The sequence below is a fragment of the Ochotona princeps genome, chromosome 19, assembly GCF_030435755.1.
Source record: "Ochotona princeps isolate mOchPri1 chromosome 19, mOchPri1.hap1, whole genome shotgun sequence".
NCBI lineage: Eukaryota > Metazoa > Chordata > Mammalia > Lagomorpha > Ochotonidae > Ochotona > Ochotona princeps.
In genome coordinates this window covers 20,145,143-20,162,289 of record NC_080850.1, presented here as the reverse complement: position 1 = coordinate 20,162,289, position 17,147 = coordinate 20,145,143, and the positions used below count along the sequence as shown (strand labels likewise).

The window sequence follows — 17,147 nt, the reverse complement described above, 5'->3', positions numbered from 1 at the left end:
AGATCTTCCCTCTGATGATTTGTAGAAGGACATTCAGAATCTTTGCTATTGTGGGAGATAATAGCCAGTTAAATCTCCTCCTGAAGGCTCCAGGAACAATTGATAAGGAGATGAATGAGCAGAATACATCCTGGTTCACAGGTTTAGATAAAGAACCTGCTAGAGGAACTATCTGTGTTTTGGGGAACTGTACCTTGCTCAAATCCCTCCTCCCTGGATGCCTACATGACAACCTTCCTTTAAAAGTCTGATGCTGTTAATAAACTTTGGCTATTAACCACCAGTCAGTAGTCCATGCATGTTACTATTGTCTCCGTGCACCAAGTTGTTCGCTGCAGGACAGTGACAATGATTCACTCCCCAAGTAGCCGCAATGGCTGGAGCTGCACCAGTCTGAAGCCAGGAGCCCGGATCCTCTTCCAGGTCTCCCACATGGGTGCAGGGTCCCAAGGCTTTGAGCCGTCTTTGACTGCTTTCCCAGGCCACAAGCGGGGAGCTGGATGGGAAGTAGGGTCGCCGGGATTAGAACTGACACCAGAAGATTATCCCAGTGCGTGCAAGGTGAGAGGTTTAGCTACTAGGCCACTGCACTGGGCCCCTGTGGCACAACTTTTAAATGCTTGATTTTTTATTTTTCATTCCCAGGAGTGGATTTATGGATAGGATAGATTTCCTTTGCTTCCAGGTTGCTTTAACTCCCAGCTCACTATGGACAAGTAGGCAGGAACAGTAAATGGGAAAGTTTGGAGGTGGAATGTGAGGAAAGCCAGCCAGCCATTCTCTGGCAGAAAGGAAGTGGAGCTATGACTCAGCCAGACCACCCCCCACCACCATGCCTGAAATGGAACAATACTTCCTAGTCTGACTTCCAGCATGACCCTCTTGACTCCAGGAATTTTGGCTCTCACCACCAAGAGGCCTGCACTTCCCCCACAACTCTTTGTTCAGTCTTCTCCTCTCATTAATTCTTTGGCCTTTCTTCCATACATCAAAGCCATGAAAGAACACAATTTGATTGACCTGGTGAAACCCACACAGGCACAGGGGTTGGACTGGACACCTTCCAACTCCAGTTCCACCTAGCAGCTGTTCATGGTTTGCTCCCGGTTGGCAAGACACAGGCCAAATGTCAGGGAGCAACACTCGTTACATCTTCATTCTTAACCTTACACTATGCTCATGAAGGCAGGAGAAAATGGTCATCTGTGGCTGTTGATGGTATTTGGCCCTTTTCTTTTTGACTTTTAGCCAATGGTACAGAGACAATGATTTATTCCTTACCATACATGATAGGCACTCCTTTCTTGATTACACAAAAGGTCAAAGTAGCGAGCTAATGAGAGGATATTGAGTCAGGAGTTGGTTAATACATAAGGTGCCATGAATGGAATTTCATTCTACAAAAGCATAATTCCTATTTAAACTTACCTAAGTCTCTCCTGGAAGGCTGGTCCTGATTGGGAGGGAGTGAAATCAGATGTCTGAGTTCTCCACATTTACCTGTTACCAACAGTGGAGCTGGCTTCTTTTCCTTCCATGTAGCTGTGTGAGATGTGCCATCCACTTGGGTCTCGTGACAGTTCTTACAGTGTTACTGTCTCCAATTCTGGCTCCCTCCTCCACATACAATCAACTTCCCTCAACTAACTTGATTTCAGTTTGGTCTGAGGATGGTGTCCTGTGCTAGGAAGTGGAAAATGTGTGTTATTCCCTTTAAAACTATTGGACTGTTGGGCCCGGCGGCGTGGCCTAGCGGCTAAAGTCCTCGCCTTGAATGCCCCAGGATCCCATATGGGCACCGGTTCTAATCCCGGCAGCTCCACTTCCCATCCAGCTCCCTGCTTGTGGCCTGGGAAAGCAGTCAAGGACGGCCCAATGCATTGGGACACTGCACCCGCGTGGGAGACCCGGAAGAGGTTCCAGGTTCCCGGCTTCGGATCGGCGCGCATCGGCCCGTTGCTGCTCACTTGGGGAGTGAAACATCGGACGGAAGATCTTCCTCTCTGTCTCTCCTCCTCTGCGTATATCTGGCTGTAATAAAATGAATAAATCTTTAAAAAAAAAAAAAACTATTGGACTGTTTCAAAATTGAGTCAGAATATTTTGAAAATGCTTCCCTTGTGTTTTGACTTCTTTTCTTGGCTGTGTTGATGCTGTAGCATGAAGCCTTGCAGGTGTATATGTAATGGTTAGTATATTTGATGCATCTCAGAATTCTTTAGGGAATATTAAGTTGGGGTCTGCTATAGTCACAGATGCGCTCCAGTATCTCCCATGCCTACCACCTCAGCATGAGCTTCCACCAGGTTGGTTTTCCTAGCTGGTGAATGAGCCAAGTTATCTCATGCTGCTGAAGGGAGAGGCTGCCCCCTTCAGAGCAGCAATGTCTCCTGGTGAGCTCCATCGCTCTGTCTTTCAGAAGCCATGATTGGTGTCCAACATAAGGCCAACACCTCTGCCAGGGCCTAGAGGCTGTCTGCTTGTGTCATTGAGGATTCTTTGAGTTGCAGCAAAACCAGACTCCGCCTGACTAAAGGAGATAATGTACTGGTTCATGTAACTGAAAGGGCCAGAAATAAATCTTGGCTTCAGGCCTGGCTGGATCCAGGTTCCCAGTAATGCCAGCAGAAACCTTGCTAAAAACAACCCTTGGCTGTGTATTCTACTCTGAACTTCATTCTGAGGTAGACACTGGTCCATGTATGGCCCCAGGCAGACCAGACTTATATACTCTTATGTTCAGGTGCAAAAGGGAAGAGCTTGCCTCTCTCCCACAAGTCTCAGTGTAGATTTACTTTGATTTAGAGATCTGTATGCTCGAACCAGTCACTGTGATTGGAGAGGCACAATACTGTAACTGGCAGAGCCAGATTCCTAAGAGCTTTGCTCTACACAAATGCTGTCCAACCCAGGGGTAGGAGGTTCTCCGTGGAAAATCAGGGTGCTGTTACCTGAAGAAAGAGAAGGCATACAGAGCAGGCATGGTGAGGCTTGTCTGTTGCACCAGTCTAGCTCCCTTACCAACATTAGGACAAACTGACATCCAGTGGGAAGGGATCGAGGCTGTCACTTGGAAGAGCAAACGTTAGAAGCAGGACTTAGTTTCCACAGCTTTGGAGGTTTATCCGTTCACTCGTCTTTTTTTCTTTTGTAATCAATGTCATTGATAAATTACTCTCAGGCAAACATTAGTACATGTAAGTGAAAGGCTAAATCTGGACTTCGTCCCTCATCAGCTGTTTGACCCTTAAGCAAGCCTCTAAATTTGCTGTAGGTCATTTCTCTCTCTTTGTGGTGGGAATAATCCTAGCAGATACCTTCTATAATTGTGGCATTAAATAAGGGAATGTGCATTAAGTGATGCTAATACTGCCTGGCATATTAGGAATCCTCTGCAGGTGTTTTCCAGGGTTGCCACTGTCATCTTCTGCCACAGTTTGTAACTACTTATCAGTATTCCACAGTTTGAAGTTTTCATCTTTTATTTAATCTTCCTCTTTTGGTGGAAATTCACTTTTTTCTGCTGTTTTTACTGTTTCCATATGCCAGTAAACATTCTCAACCATGCCTCTTTGTTCTCATGCATGTCTAACTAAACTTTGCCCACTTGGGACTGTGAGGTTATCAAACTGTGAACCAGAGGACAACAGAAGTGCTTATGTAAGGGATACAATGTTTGTCATGCAAAACCTAGTTATAAGGTTCTGAACTCTATGAAAGTCTCTCTCTTTTTTTTTCTTTTCAAGATTTATTGTTTTTATTGGAAATCCAGATAAACAGAGAGGAGGAGAGACAGAGAGGAAGATCTTCCGTCCAATGGTTCACTATCCAAGTGGCCGCAACGGCTGGAGCTGAGCCAATCCGAAGCCAGGAGCCAGGAGCTTCTTCCAGATGTCCCACACGGGTGCAGGGTCCCAAGGCTTTGGGCTGTCCTCGACTGTTTTTCCCAGGCCACAAACGGAGCTGAATGGGAAGCAGGGCTGCCGGGATTAGAACTGGCACTCATATGGGATCCCAGCGCGTGCAAGGTGAGGACTTTAACCACTACGCTATCGTGCCGGGCCCATCTTTTTTTATTATTTTTATTTAAGATACAGACATAAAGCTCCCATCTGCTAATTTACTTCCCAAATGCTGGGGCTGGGCCAGGCCACAACCAGAAGGTGGGAATTCAGTCCAAGTCTCCCACAAGGGTAGCAGGAAACTTAACACTTGAGCTATCACCTACCTGCTGCTCCCAAGGATGCGTGTTAGGAGGAAGCTAGCATTGGGGGCTGTGCCAGACTCAAACCTAGGTACTCCAGTATAGGACTCTGGCATTTTTAATGCTAGGTCAATGTCTGCCTCGGGAGTCTTTTATGATGCCATTAGGGGTCAGAAATGTGCAGCCAAGAGGACCTTAGAATTGATCTTGTGCAAGTGCTGGAAGCTTCAGTATTACCACTTTGACCCTAGAAGGCCAATACCCTGCCTGGTCCCATCCCAACAGAGGCTTTTCCAGGTGTGTTAGGAGGTCACGGTGCATCCAGAGCCCATGTAACTGTGAACACTCAGAGGTGGAGGGAAGAGACAGGACAGCAAGGAGTCAGTGTGGTAGAAATGGGTGTGTGTGTGTGCACAGGTAACAGAGGGAGACAGACCTTAATGTTTAGCAGAGCTGCGTCCCACGTGTCTGCGTTGAAGAGAATATACATGCAGCTCAATTTATAATTGCCTGTATCCAGTCAGTCCACTGTGAATCGAAAATAAGTCGAAAATGCACTGCCAATATCTGTACATCCTAGTCGTACTGCTCTGTTGTCTGTCCATGTCTGTTGTCCCCTCATGATTTCAGGGCTGACTGGGAACCTTGACTGCTGCTGCCACTGCCCAGCATCATACAAGAGAATTGTACTGTGTGTCCCTAGCCTGGGAAAAGGTCAAAGTCCAGTATTTAGAGTACCGTTTTTGCTTTTGCATCATTATGAAGTTAAAAAAAATTAAGACTGTACTAAGTTGAGGGCCATCAGTGTTTTCTGTTACAGTTTTCCTGTGAACCTTCGCAGTTTCCAGGTAGTTATGCCAAATAATGTTCAATGTTGAAAAGACATAAGTGTTAGTTTTAAATAAATATGTATTTGAGGACTTAAATCAAAGCCACTAACTCGTCTAAGCTTCATGCTGCCAAGTTCATCTTCCTCTCAGGCTGTGCTGTAGATTAGAGAACAGAGAAAGACAAGTGCTCTCTAACACATTAGTCAGGTTGAACTCCAGCTGTTACCTGGCCTCTCATGATGGTTTCCCCTGACATCTGAACAATGGGTGTAGCATCCTAGTCCCTTCTTTCTGGAGACACATTTTCTGAGTGCATGAAGGCAGAGGGTTATTTCTTTTTGTTTATTGTATACAAAGACTGGACATACTGCATCATCCAATGTTGAGATTTCAAGACACAACATGCACACAAATCTTACAGGGGGTGGGTCTTTTTGTCCATACCCTCTCTAGGGCCCCTCTGTCGGTTGTGATCTAAGATATCAGAAGAAGAGAAATGGGGTTTTACAAAGTTATCACCAGGAAGGTGGCTTGTGGGCAGGTCTATGGAACCAGACTCACTACTGGCTAGTGCAGAGATTTGTTCATTATTAATTTCTTACTTAAGCAGTGGGTGCTATAATTGATTATTTAAACAAAAGGCCTCTAATAAGCTGGGGGTGCCTGTGGACAAAAGTTGAGTTGAAATTTTGTGCTTGTTTGGTAAATGAATGAATGGGTAGATAAGGGAGAGAAAGAGAGTAGATCACAAAAAGAGAAAGGCACACGTTCAGGGCGATGATCCAAGCTGAGCCTTTTATGTGAGTTCTGAGTAATTTTAATTCCATGATTGAATTAAATTAGGAGTGAATTTAGTCTTTTGTGGCTTTGTCTGCTTCCCTTAATGCGAGATGGTGTTTGTGTACCTACTGGCAGGCTGTGGGGCCCGGCTCTGGTGCTGGAGAGAGCCAGGGCTCTGTGCTGGGTAATAGCTATGCTATTATATTTCACGAGTGGACTCCAGGCAATTTATTACATTCGGCCCCTCCCCCAACTTGCTTCAATCGAGCAAACCTCCTGTGAAATTGGATGGAAGGCAGGAACTTTTGTAGAAAACTAGATAGTGCTTGTCTTTCTTGGCGGCACAGGATTCAGCTGAGTTAAGGGAAGGGATTTTTAAGAAGAGGTGCTTTCATTTATTTGTGAAGGCCGACATAATGAAGTTGGAGAAGGTTGCCAGAGAACACTGGCTGAAGTGATCAAAGGGATTAGAGAGGTGGGGAAAGGAGCAGAGAAGGACGGCATGGGGACTGGATGAAAACAGTGCAGTGAGACAGAAGAGCAAGAGGGGATGTGAAAAAAGTCTGGAAGGCCCCAAGGGGCGGAAACGAAGGAGGCTGGCTTGTCCGTTAGAGCTGGATGGCTGGAATTAGGAGAGTCCAGTTCACTCGGATGAAAATGAGCTCACAGCCAGGATGCCATGGTTCTTTTCTGCCAAAACTGGTGAGTTAAGTGAAGGAAGAGAGGGCAGGATATCTGGATGCCCCCAGCAGCTTTCTTTGAAGCCCCTAGCAGAGATATAATTCGAAACTAAGAAGCCTCTAACCTATTGTCTCCTAACACTTGTTTCTGAAAATTGCCTTACAGAAGAATTGAAAGAATTATACAGGCCCAGCATGATAGCCTAGCAGCTAGAGTCCTCGCCTTGCATGTGCTGGGATCCCATATGGGCACCGGTTCTAATCCCAGTGGCCCTGCCTCCCATCTAGCTCCCTGCTTTTGGCCTGGAAAAGCAGTCGAGGACGGCCCAAAGCCTTCGGACCCTGCACCCACGTGGGAGGCCCAGAAGAGACTCCTGGCTTTGGGTCGGCTCAGCACCAACTGTTGCAGTCACTTGGGGAGTGAATCAACAGATGAAAGATTTTCCTCTGTCTCTCCTCCTCTTTGTGTATCTGACTTTCCAATAAAAATTTTTTAAAAATTGTAAAAGAAAGAATTCTGTTCTCACATGGCTCTGCATACTCAGTCATGTGTCTAACCCTCTCTCTGTCCATCAGTCTGCCATATCTTTCAATGCATTTCAGAGTCAAGTTGCAGAGACCCTGACCCATTTTGACAGCTGAACAGTAGATTGCAATGACATACAGGGAAGTGATTTTGCCTCAGGATGTCACAAATTCCCTCCCCTGCAAACTTACCAGTCTTTAGAGCCCCCTCCCATGAAAGCTTTCTCTGGTGGGATCCTCGATGCCCTTGCCTCCAGGGATCTAGGAGGGAGGTAACGCAAGGGAATAAATGGTGAAAACTGAGGGCACCCGAGAGCACCTGTTCCAGAGAGGAGCATCCACTGTCAAGCCAGAGCCTGGGGCTGCTATGTGAGACTCAGGGGCCGTTGTTACCCACATGTTAAAAAATGTGAGAAATGAGGGTTTTGTGTGTGCCTTTCCACATTGTACCTGTCTGCAGACAGAGTTCACACATCAAGGCAGATGGCCTCGAGGGTGACTCTTCGTGTCCGTTTTCTGTAGTTCTCTTAACAAGTGACTCTGCATTTAGGTGTAGCATTTAGCCTTCTCATAGCATTTCAGGCAGCTCAGATGTATTCTTTTTTTTTACTATTTATTCATTAATTACATTGTATTACATAACACAGTTTCATAGGTACTGGGATTCTCCCCACCCCTCCCCAAACCCTCCCCCAAACTCAGATGTATTCTTATGGTTCGGTAGTTCATTAAGTCTGACCTGGGTCTTACTGGTCTAACCTGTGTCATTGACAGGACTGCATTTCCTTCCAATGTCTGTAGGGTAAGCTTGCTCTCTGAGTTGCCATAGAATTGAGTTCTGAGGCCCAAGACTGCCAGAGTGGAGGTCCATTCCCATCTATATAAGGCTTCCCGCTTCCCCAGGCTCATGACCCCCTTCTTAAAACCTGCTTTCCTCCTCCTTCTTGTCCATTCTGTAACCCCGACAGAAGGATTCTTTGCTTTTTTTTTAAGCCCCTGTGATTACTTTGGCCTCTCCTGGATACTCTTGGCTTCTCAGAGCCTTCTGGTCGGGTCTGCTACATCCCTTTTGCTGTGTAAGGGAAACATGTGCTTGGGGACTATAACTTGTCTCATTTCAGATGCCAATGCCAAGTCCTGGCCTCTAGCACTTCCAATGAACTGGAAGTAAATTCAGGGTTTCTTTGACCTGTTTCTTGGGTTCTGTTATCTATTAGCATGGCTCACAGGATCCAGGGAACCATGATTACTGGTATAGTGAAAGTGATATTTACTGAGGACACAAAAGAACAGGCAGGTGGAGGAGCCACACTGGGCCAAGAATCTGGGAAGGGGCATAGCACCTCTGTGTTCCTCTCTGGGTCCCTCTTCTTGGCACCTCCACAGATTCGGCACCCCAGAAGCTCTGCCTGCCCTGTGGCTCAGGGCTTTTTGTGGCGGCTTCCTCACAGACACCAATATTGCTCATCATTTATTCAGCCTCCAGCTCCTTTTCCTCTTCCTGATGGATGGGGCTTGGAGCCAAAAGCTCCAAACTGAATCCTGACGGGATCTCTGTGGTGACCCATCCTGGAGCTTACCGAGAGAAACTCATTTGAGGAAGCAATGCACACATCAGCCGGGAAATCCCAGGGGAGTTAGGTACTCTGTAACAGGAACCATCATCAACAATCAAATGGGAGAACATCAGATTGTTCTAACACCCCTCGTGCTCAGGAGGTTACAAAGGTTTTAGAAGTCCTCTGCCAGCGACCAGGGACAGAGACCCTAACTATATTTCGTATCATAGATCTTGCCATCGCATCAGGGACAGGGACCCTGGTATGAATGAAGAGCTGCCCTCCACATACATGAAATTATGAATTTCAGTACCTGTAGATTGCAATTTTTGTACCTGTCCCTGTGTGCCATGTGGGCTGACAAGCACTATAGGATGCCAAGGAACTGGCTCTCACCAGTTCCCTGATGACTGAAGAGGAAGTGAGCGTCAGTTAGCCAGTTTTTTATCTTTGTCCTCTTGGCTACTTGAGGGCTGAACCTAACCTCTCCTTTCTCCTGTGTCTCCATCCAGCTGCAACAGCAAACGCTACCTGGAGAGCCTGCCCAACACCAGCATCATCATTCCCTTCCACAACGAGGGCTGGTCTTCCCTCCTGCGCACTGTACACAGCGTGCTCAACCGCTCGCCCCCGGAGCTGGTCGCTGAGATTGTGTTAGTGGACGACTTTAGTGACCGAAGTAAGACCTGCCCACCAGGCCTCCTGCTGTCCAGTGATCACCAAAAGGGTGGCGAGTTTTCCCTTTGTAACTGCAGGAGAGTGCACCTTGGTTCTAGATACAAGGAAAGGGTCCAGAGGAATACAGCCCTTCCCCAAGCAATTTCCCAGCACAGAAAGGCATGATTGGTTAGGTCCTGGTGGGTGTGTGAAATGGGAAGAATGTGAAATGTGGGAGAAGAAAGGAGAAATTCACTGTGTTGCTGGAGCTCACCTATCTCTGTCCAAACCCTGCTACCCCGACACCTTCTTTAGCGGCATCAGCATATATGAGCCGCTGTTGACTGATCCTGTGTTACCTGCCTGGCCTTGGGCCTTACACCATTGTGCTCATTATCTCATTTGATTCTCACAGCAGCTCATGGAGTGGGTCCTGTTGTTATCCACTTTGTGTCAATTTAGAAATGCATGTAACTGCAAAGAACCAAAATGATGCCTCAAACAGGATATGCCCCCTTGTCTGTTCAGTGTGTGAAAGATCCAGGGCCGGGACACCTGCACGGTCAAGGCTGTCAACAGAGAACCAAGCTTCTTCTCCCTGTGCCCTCAGCCTCTTGGTCATGGCGTGGCTGATGCTGTGCCTAGAAAGTCAGCCTTCTGGGCAGGGAAAAGGCAGGGGAGGTAAAGAACACAAAATCCCCTTCTGTCTAGACTTCCCTTGTGACTTGAATCAGTGAAGTCTCCCCGGCAACTTGGCAAGAACTCTGACTTCCGGCTCATCTGTCAGCACGGGAGGCTGAGAATATGTTTGGTTGTTTTTGATGTCTTTCGTAGAGGCAAAAAAAAAACAAACAAAAATGGGGAGGCAGAAGTAGATTAGAGATATTAGTAAGGAAACTCACCTACATATTGGCCACAAGTTACAAATGGAAAAACTGAAATCCAGAGACATGGAGTGACTTAGCTTTGGTCATATAGCCCTTACATGGCAATGTGGTGACTAGAGCCTGAGCTGTCTGGCCCCATTCCTATAATCTTACCACATATGCAGCCTCTTAGCCATGAGCTTGACCCTATGCAATAACTCAACTCCTAGCCTAGGCTTTAGGAGACACACAAGTGGGGCCATGAAAAACACTGCCCTCCAGCCAGTGTCCTCGGGTTTCTTTTTTGCATCAAAGCTTTCACCAGTTTTAGGAAAATCCAGAGAAACCCTTTCTTCAGCCTACTTCCCCGCAGAGCCACTGATAAGCAGGGATGAAAGAAAGTGCAGGTGCACTGCAGTGTAATTACAGCTGGTGGTTTCTGGAGTAGCCCACCTGCCCACTGCCCCTTGTGAACACTGCCCTCTTAAATACTTGCTTAATACAGAGGACTCAGTGTGAAAACACATACACACACCTGCAAAGTCTTCTCTGACCTTGATCTTCGCTCCTTCTCATAGCAACCTTATTCTTTCCATACCTCTTGTGACAGGTCAACTTAAGATGCTGCTTCTTTTTTTTTTTTTAAGATTTATTTTATTTTTATTGGAAAGTCAGATATACAGAGAGGAGGAGATACAGAGAGGAAGATCTTCCATCTGATGATTCACTCCCCAAGTAACCTCAATGGCCAGAGCTGAGCTGATCCAAAGCCAGGAGCCAGGAACTTTCTCCATGTGGGTGCAGGGTCCCAAAGGCTTTGGGCCATCCTTGACTGCTTTCCCAGGCCACAAGCAGGGAGCTGGATGGGGAGTGTAGCTGCCGGGATTAGAACCAACCCCCATATGGTATCCCGGCACATTTAAGGCAAGGACTTTAACCACTAGGCCATCGTGCTGGGCCCTTAAGATGCTGCTTTTTGGAAACATTGGTCTGCTGTATGTCTCCATTGCAAGGGTATGCATATTCGGGGGGTGGGGATTTGGGCGGGAAATCCCAGTTTATATGAAATTGTACCACAAAATTCAAAAATTCAAAATAAAAATTAAACAAAAAATAAATATACATAAATAAATAAGCTAATATAGAATAAAAAAAACCCACAAGGGTGTACAGATTGAGAGCAGGGTCCACCATATCATTTCTGCTCACCATGGGTCTCCAGCTCCTTAGACCTGTAGCAGGTGCTTAACATGTATCTGATGAATGATCATGGCTTGTTTCCTCTGCTCCCTTGCCATTTCCATCACAGTGTCGATAGACTTGAATGCATTAGGTGAGACTTATTGGTGTCCATGAAATGAGGTTCATGAGCACATGACAGTGGATACAGCTTTGTCGTTTTGTGGTCCTGCTCTTTAGAAGTCAGCCTGACAATGACAGTAGGTACAGTTTTGATCCTGACCCTGCATACCAGCACTGTGGTTTTGCCCAGTCATGTAGATTCAGTCCCCTCTAATCAGAATAGTATCTACTGCGTCTTAGGTGGCTGTGACCATTATGTCAGCTAACAGATATAAGATACATAAGAGATATGTCTAAACAGAGATTGCAAATATTTTAGCTTGATATTTATATTAGTCAGCTTTTTGTTACTATGGCGAAGTGCATGAGACAAGTGACTCAGGAAGAAAGGAGAAGTGTAATTGGTTCACGGTTCTGGAGGGTAAAAATCCAGAGAGAATGATGCAGGCTCATGGTGGATCATAGGAGGATCACATGGTGGCCAGGAAACAGAGAAAGGTGTGTGGCTTTTATATCATTGCTTCTGTGAGAAATAAATGTCAAGGAGTCCCACAGAAGCTGCCTCCCACCAGGCTGTGCCTCCTAAAGGTTCCATCCTTCCCCCCACACTGGTAGTGCCACCTAGGGACCAACTTTTTAAAGATTTATTTTGTTTTTATTGCAAAGCCAGATATACAGAGAGGAGGAGAGACAGAGAGATCTTCCATCTGTTGATTCACTGCCCAAGTGACTGCAATGTCCAGAGCTGAGCTGATCCAAAGCCAGGAGCCAAGGACTTCCTCCAGGTCTCCCACACGGGTGCAGGGTCCCAAGGCTTTGGACCATTCTCAACTGCTTTCCCAGGCAACAAGCAGGGAGCTGGATGGGAAGCAGGGCCACCAGGATTAGAACCAGTGCCAATATGGGATCCAGCACGTTCAAGGCGAGAACTTCAGCCACTAGGCCACTGCACCGGGCCCAAAGGACCGACTTTTAACAGAGAGACCTTTGGGGGTACCCTACCATGCACATCATGGCAGTGCCAATGCTACTGCTGGCATAGTCTGTGGCGGGTTACAGGAGGAAGAGTCCAGAATGGATGTTCAGTTGTGGAGGAACAGATGCAGACTTTTATTCCTGAAAATCAGAAAACACTGAGAGAATGAGCCATTGCCTTTCTTTCCACCTTAATTTTCTCCCTGTGCCTTGGCTCTTCTGCTTTAATAGCAAATATCATTTAGGGTACCATTTCAGTGTGTGAGTCCCATATGCTATTTTCTTTATTCTTGGCAGCAACCCCAGTGAAGGCCTTGAGATCGCTGGGCCTCAGGTGAGGCAACTGGGACTGAGTAATTTACCCAGTAACTCAGAATCACACCGCCATTCTGTGGTACACCTAAGCTTGTGGACTCTAAGCTCAGAATCTATGCTTTCCTGTTGCCTTTTGCTGTCTCTCTTCCGCTTGTTTCCCTCAGTCTCCTCTCCCAGCCTCAAGGTTTTCCCAGTTTGGACCAGCCATCCATGGGCCAAGGGCTCACAATGAGTAGTAGAAAGGAGAGTGGGAAGTGGATTGTTCACATATTTGGTTTCCTAACCACCTGACCTTCTTTGGATGGCTACCTGTTTGCAGCAGGACCCCTGAGCTCACTCTCTTGCTCCCTGCCTTTGTGTCTTGGTCACAGCACAGTTGTCTGTCTGTTGTACTGGATTTTGATATGCCCAGAAAATCATCAAGTCTAACGTCGGTGCTAAAGCATAAAGGTGGTTTATTCAGGTTAGCCTAGGTCTTCTAGCCACCTCCCCCACCCCAGCAGGGCTGGACGGGGGGAGGGGCAGCCACAGCCAAGGCTGCAGCAGAATCAGCAGGGAGGACAAAAGAGAAGGAGAGAGAGAGAGCCCCCCCCCCCCCCATTGAGCAGCCCAGTGCTCTTATACATTTTAGGCTATTAATTATACAGTCATGATTTAGCAGCTTCTATTGGTGGGTTTGAAGCAAGCAACTTTTAAAAAGTACAAATTGCTGAGTTATAGGATGGATCTTACCAAAACCAGTTATAGGGTCTTACCAAACACCAGGTACCTCCTCCCTGAGGAGTGGTCTCCTACGTGACCTGCCAGGTGTCCTGCCAGGTGACACGTAGACTATCAGGCCTGGAGTTCACACAGCCCCCAGCCAAGCCATTAATGCAGGAATTACAAAAAGCAGAAAACATCTAGGTTCTTTATGTCCTGGGCCACATCAAGTTTTGCCTTGCCCCCAGGAGCTTCGCGTGTTCTCCTCTGCCTGGGTACCTTTCTCCCAGCTCTTGACACACCAACTGCATTCATAGCATCTTCAGTTAGGCCTGACATGTCTACTGTTATTCACCATCTCTGTGGTTACATGACTATTTGTTGATCTGTTTATTCAACGCCAGTCTTCCCTTGTGGCCTCGAAGGAGATACAGTGTAAACTGTGAATGAGTGAATGAATGAATGATCAAATGAAGAGAGGAAAGGATAAGTGGCAGCTACATCTACACACACAGCAAATCATGCTACATCAGGACCATCTTTAGGCACATGTGACTAGTAGTTGCTAGAGTGCTTGGCACTGACCCATATCTTTGTGTTTCAGACTTACTTATTTTCTGTCCTGGGATGGCCTCACACCACTCAACAGGGCACCTATCAGTGTCTGACACACCGTTCTTCTAGATGTAGACTAAACCAAACATCATCTAAGTTAGAAACAGGCATTTCAGGTAAGCCTTTGGTGCAGGGATTCAGTTCTCATTGAAGATGCTCACATCCCTTTTCAGAGTCTGGGTTTAAGTCCCAACTCCGTTTTCAATCCATCTTCTTATTAATGCATCGTGCAAGACAGTAGATGTTGGCTTAAGAACTTAGGCTCCAGTCATACATGTGGAAGACTCAGGTTGAGTTCCCGGTCCTGCATACCTGGAGTATAAAGGAGAGTGAACCTTTCAGATAAATTAAGTAAAATAAAACAAGCATTTCTCTCTGATCAGTTAGAAAAGAATTTCAAAGTGCTCTAGGCAGGGAGATTTGGCCCTGCTCTGAGAGTAGGGAGATCTCAGGAATATTTCTGAGAACACCATAAGAGCTATAGAGGGCCCAGTGCAGGGGACCAGCAGCTAAATCCTCACCTTGCATGCGCCAGAATGCCATATGGGCACCAGTTCATATCCTGGCTGCTCCATTTCCCATCCAGCTCTCTGTGGCCTGGGAAAACAATGGAGGATGGCCCAAAACCTTGGGACGCTGCACCCCTGTGGGAGACCTGGAGGAGGCTCCTGGTTTCTGATTGGCTTAGCTCTGGCCATTCCAATCACTTGGGGGATGAACCAGCAGATGTAAGATCTTTCTCTCTGTCTCTCCTTCTCTCTGTAAATCCAACTTTCCAATAAAAATAAATTAATCTTTTTTTTTAAAAAAAAAAAAAAGGAAGTATAGAGTCCTCACAGGTATAGGTGGGGCTCAGGTGCATAGTCTGTATTTACTTTTTGTGAAGTGTTCAACAGGAGGAGCTAAACCACTAACAAGTGTGTGAAGACTAAAAAAATAACTCAGCCTCTCTATTTCTCAGATGGGAAATCCAAGCCCTGAAACAGCAGGAAGACCTAATGATGAGTGCAGCCTTGTCTCTCTACCCATCAGCTACTTAAGTTGACTTCTTTTTAAAAGAAGTTCCTCCTTTCTATTCCCAGTGGCATTTTCCAGTAAATTACTTTCTCATTGTTTTAAAACACAAGCATCCTGTTTAAAAAAAAAAGACATCATCATCAACTGCAGCAATCCTGGCCTGTAATGATTTTACACCTCTATTATTCCAATGTTCTCAGTATTTACTCAATAGTAAAAGGAACAGCATAAACCTCCCTCACAGACTGTAATGATCTTGGCAAAAGGGGAAAGAAATACTTCTCCAAATATCCTCCAAGTATGTCTATTTCTTCTAAAAGGGACAGTACAAACACCGTGGCGACAGCCCCCCATCCCAAGGGAACAGATGCTGTGCCATTTCACAGATGAAAACCAAAACAGAGAGCCCTGGCTACTGTCCCCCTTTTTTTTTTTAATGAGTCAGACACGGAGCCAGGAGAGAGCTCCTTGTTCCTACCCATCAGTTCTGCACATCAGCTGTCAGAGTTGGCAGCCTGCATTCTCCAGAGAAGCGATCGTTCTTCTTGTTTCAAGAAAAAATTCTCAAGATGGCTCTGCAGGAAAACTTACTCAGCAGTGATTGTTTTAAGAATGAGATTTGGAAGAAATAATGTCAGAATTATGGAGAGGCCTGTCTAAAAAATGTCACATACGAGCCATCATCACAGATGGATTTCTATGGGCCACATTAGCAGAGGTGGTTCTCAGAGTTGGGACTCACGGATGCTAACTACAAGCTGAGTTGGCACAGCCTGGCAGAAAGTATTTTCCTCTGAAATGAGTCTCTTTATGCATCCTCAAGACAAGTAATTGTAATTCATCCGTGGGTCAGGATCTCTGATCAGAGACAAAATTGGAGCAGATAAGTTATCAATAATAGAACCAGGGCTTTGTGCCAGCAGCATCAGAGACTAGCACGGAGGCAGACACGGATGCCGCTAATCCTGGCCCTGTTCACAAACACAGCACTGCTGAGCTTTTCAGAGGACTCCAAAAGCTCCTCCAGTACATGTACTTTGTCCTCAGATTAGGAAGATTTGCAAGCATTCTGCACTTGTGGCAGAGAGGTGATGGAATAGGATGGCAGACCTGTGTCCAGATTGTACTACCCGGGAGGCGTATTTCTATTAGGAAAAATGGGAGATCTTTATTCATTTCTGTTCTTTTTCTCTTCACCTACCTACTTTTATTTTAAGATTTATTTTATTTTTATTGGGAAGGCAGATCAAATATATGCAGAGAAGGAGCGACAAAGAGAAAGAACTTCTGTCTGCTAGTTCATTACCCAAATGGCCACACAACTGGAGATGAGCTGATCTGAAGCCAGAGCCAGGATCTTCTTCTCTGTCTCCCACACAGATGCAGGGTCCAAACACTTTGAGCATCCTCCATTGGTTTCCCAGGACACAAGGAGGGAGTTGGTTGGGAAATGGAGCTACCAGGATACAGACTGGCACCCATATGGGATCCCAGCATGTGCAAGGCGCGGATTTAGGCACTGAGCCATCATACTAGGCCACACCTACCCTCTTGTTTAAAAATTATTTTTATTGGAAACTCAGATATACAGAGAGGAGGAGAGACAGAAAGAAAGCTCTTCCGTCTGCTGATTTCACTCCCCAAATGGCTGCAACGGCCAGAGCTGAGCCAATCCAAACCCAGGAGCCAGGAGCTTCTTCTGGTTCTCCCACATGGGTATCGAGTCCCAAGGCTCTGGACTGTCCTTGACTGCTTTCCGAGGCCACAGGCAGGGAGCTGGACAGGAAGCAGAGCTGCCAGGACACAAACCAGAGCTGCCAGGACAGCGCTCACATGGGATCCCGGAGCATCAAAGGTGAGGACCCAGCAACTAGGCTATAGTGCCAGGCCCCACCTACCCACCTTCAAACAGCATTTTCTTCCCAGAAAGATGAGTTATGTGGTAATACAAAGGGCTCTTACTTGTGGGCTGCTGGAGGGGTAAGGTGCTCAAGAGAAGAGCATAGCATGATCTGTCATCAACAGAATTTTCTCCAACGCGAGCTCTTGTTAACACGCAAACAAATAAAAATGCATAAAATGCATACTCAGTGGTGGTTTCCAACAGCAAGTTCTTAAGG

The 17,147-nt window shown here is 46.4% G+C and overlaps 1 protein-coding gene across 1 annotated transcript in view; it reads left to right on the top strand.

Annotated features, from left to right (window-relative positions):
- GALNT10 (polypeptide N-acetylgalactosaminyltransferase 10) overlaps window positions 1-17,147 on the top strand; it is a 205,730-nt gene that overhangs the window by 114,433 nt on the left and 74,150 nt on the right. The window contains exon 4 of the mRNA XM_004587601.2: window positions 9,091-9,257. Within this exon, the coding sequence (XP_004587658.2) occupies window positions 9,091-9,257 (167 nt within the window). The remainder of the gene's footprint in view (window positions 1-9,090; window positions 9,258-17,147) is intronic.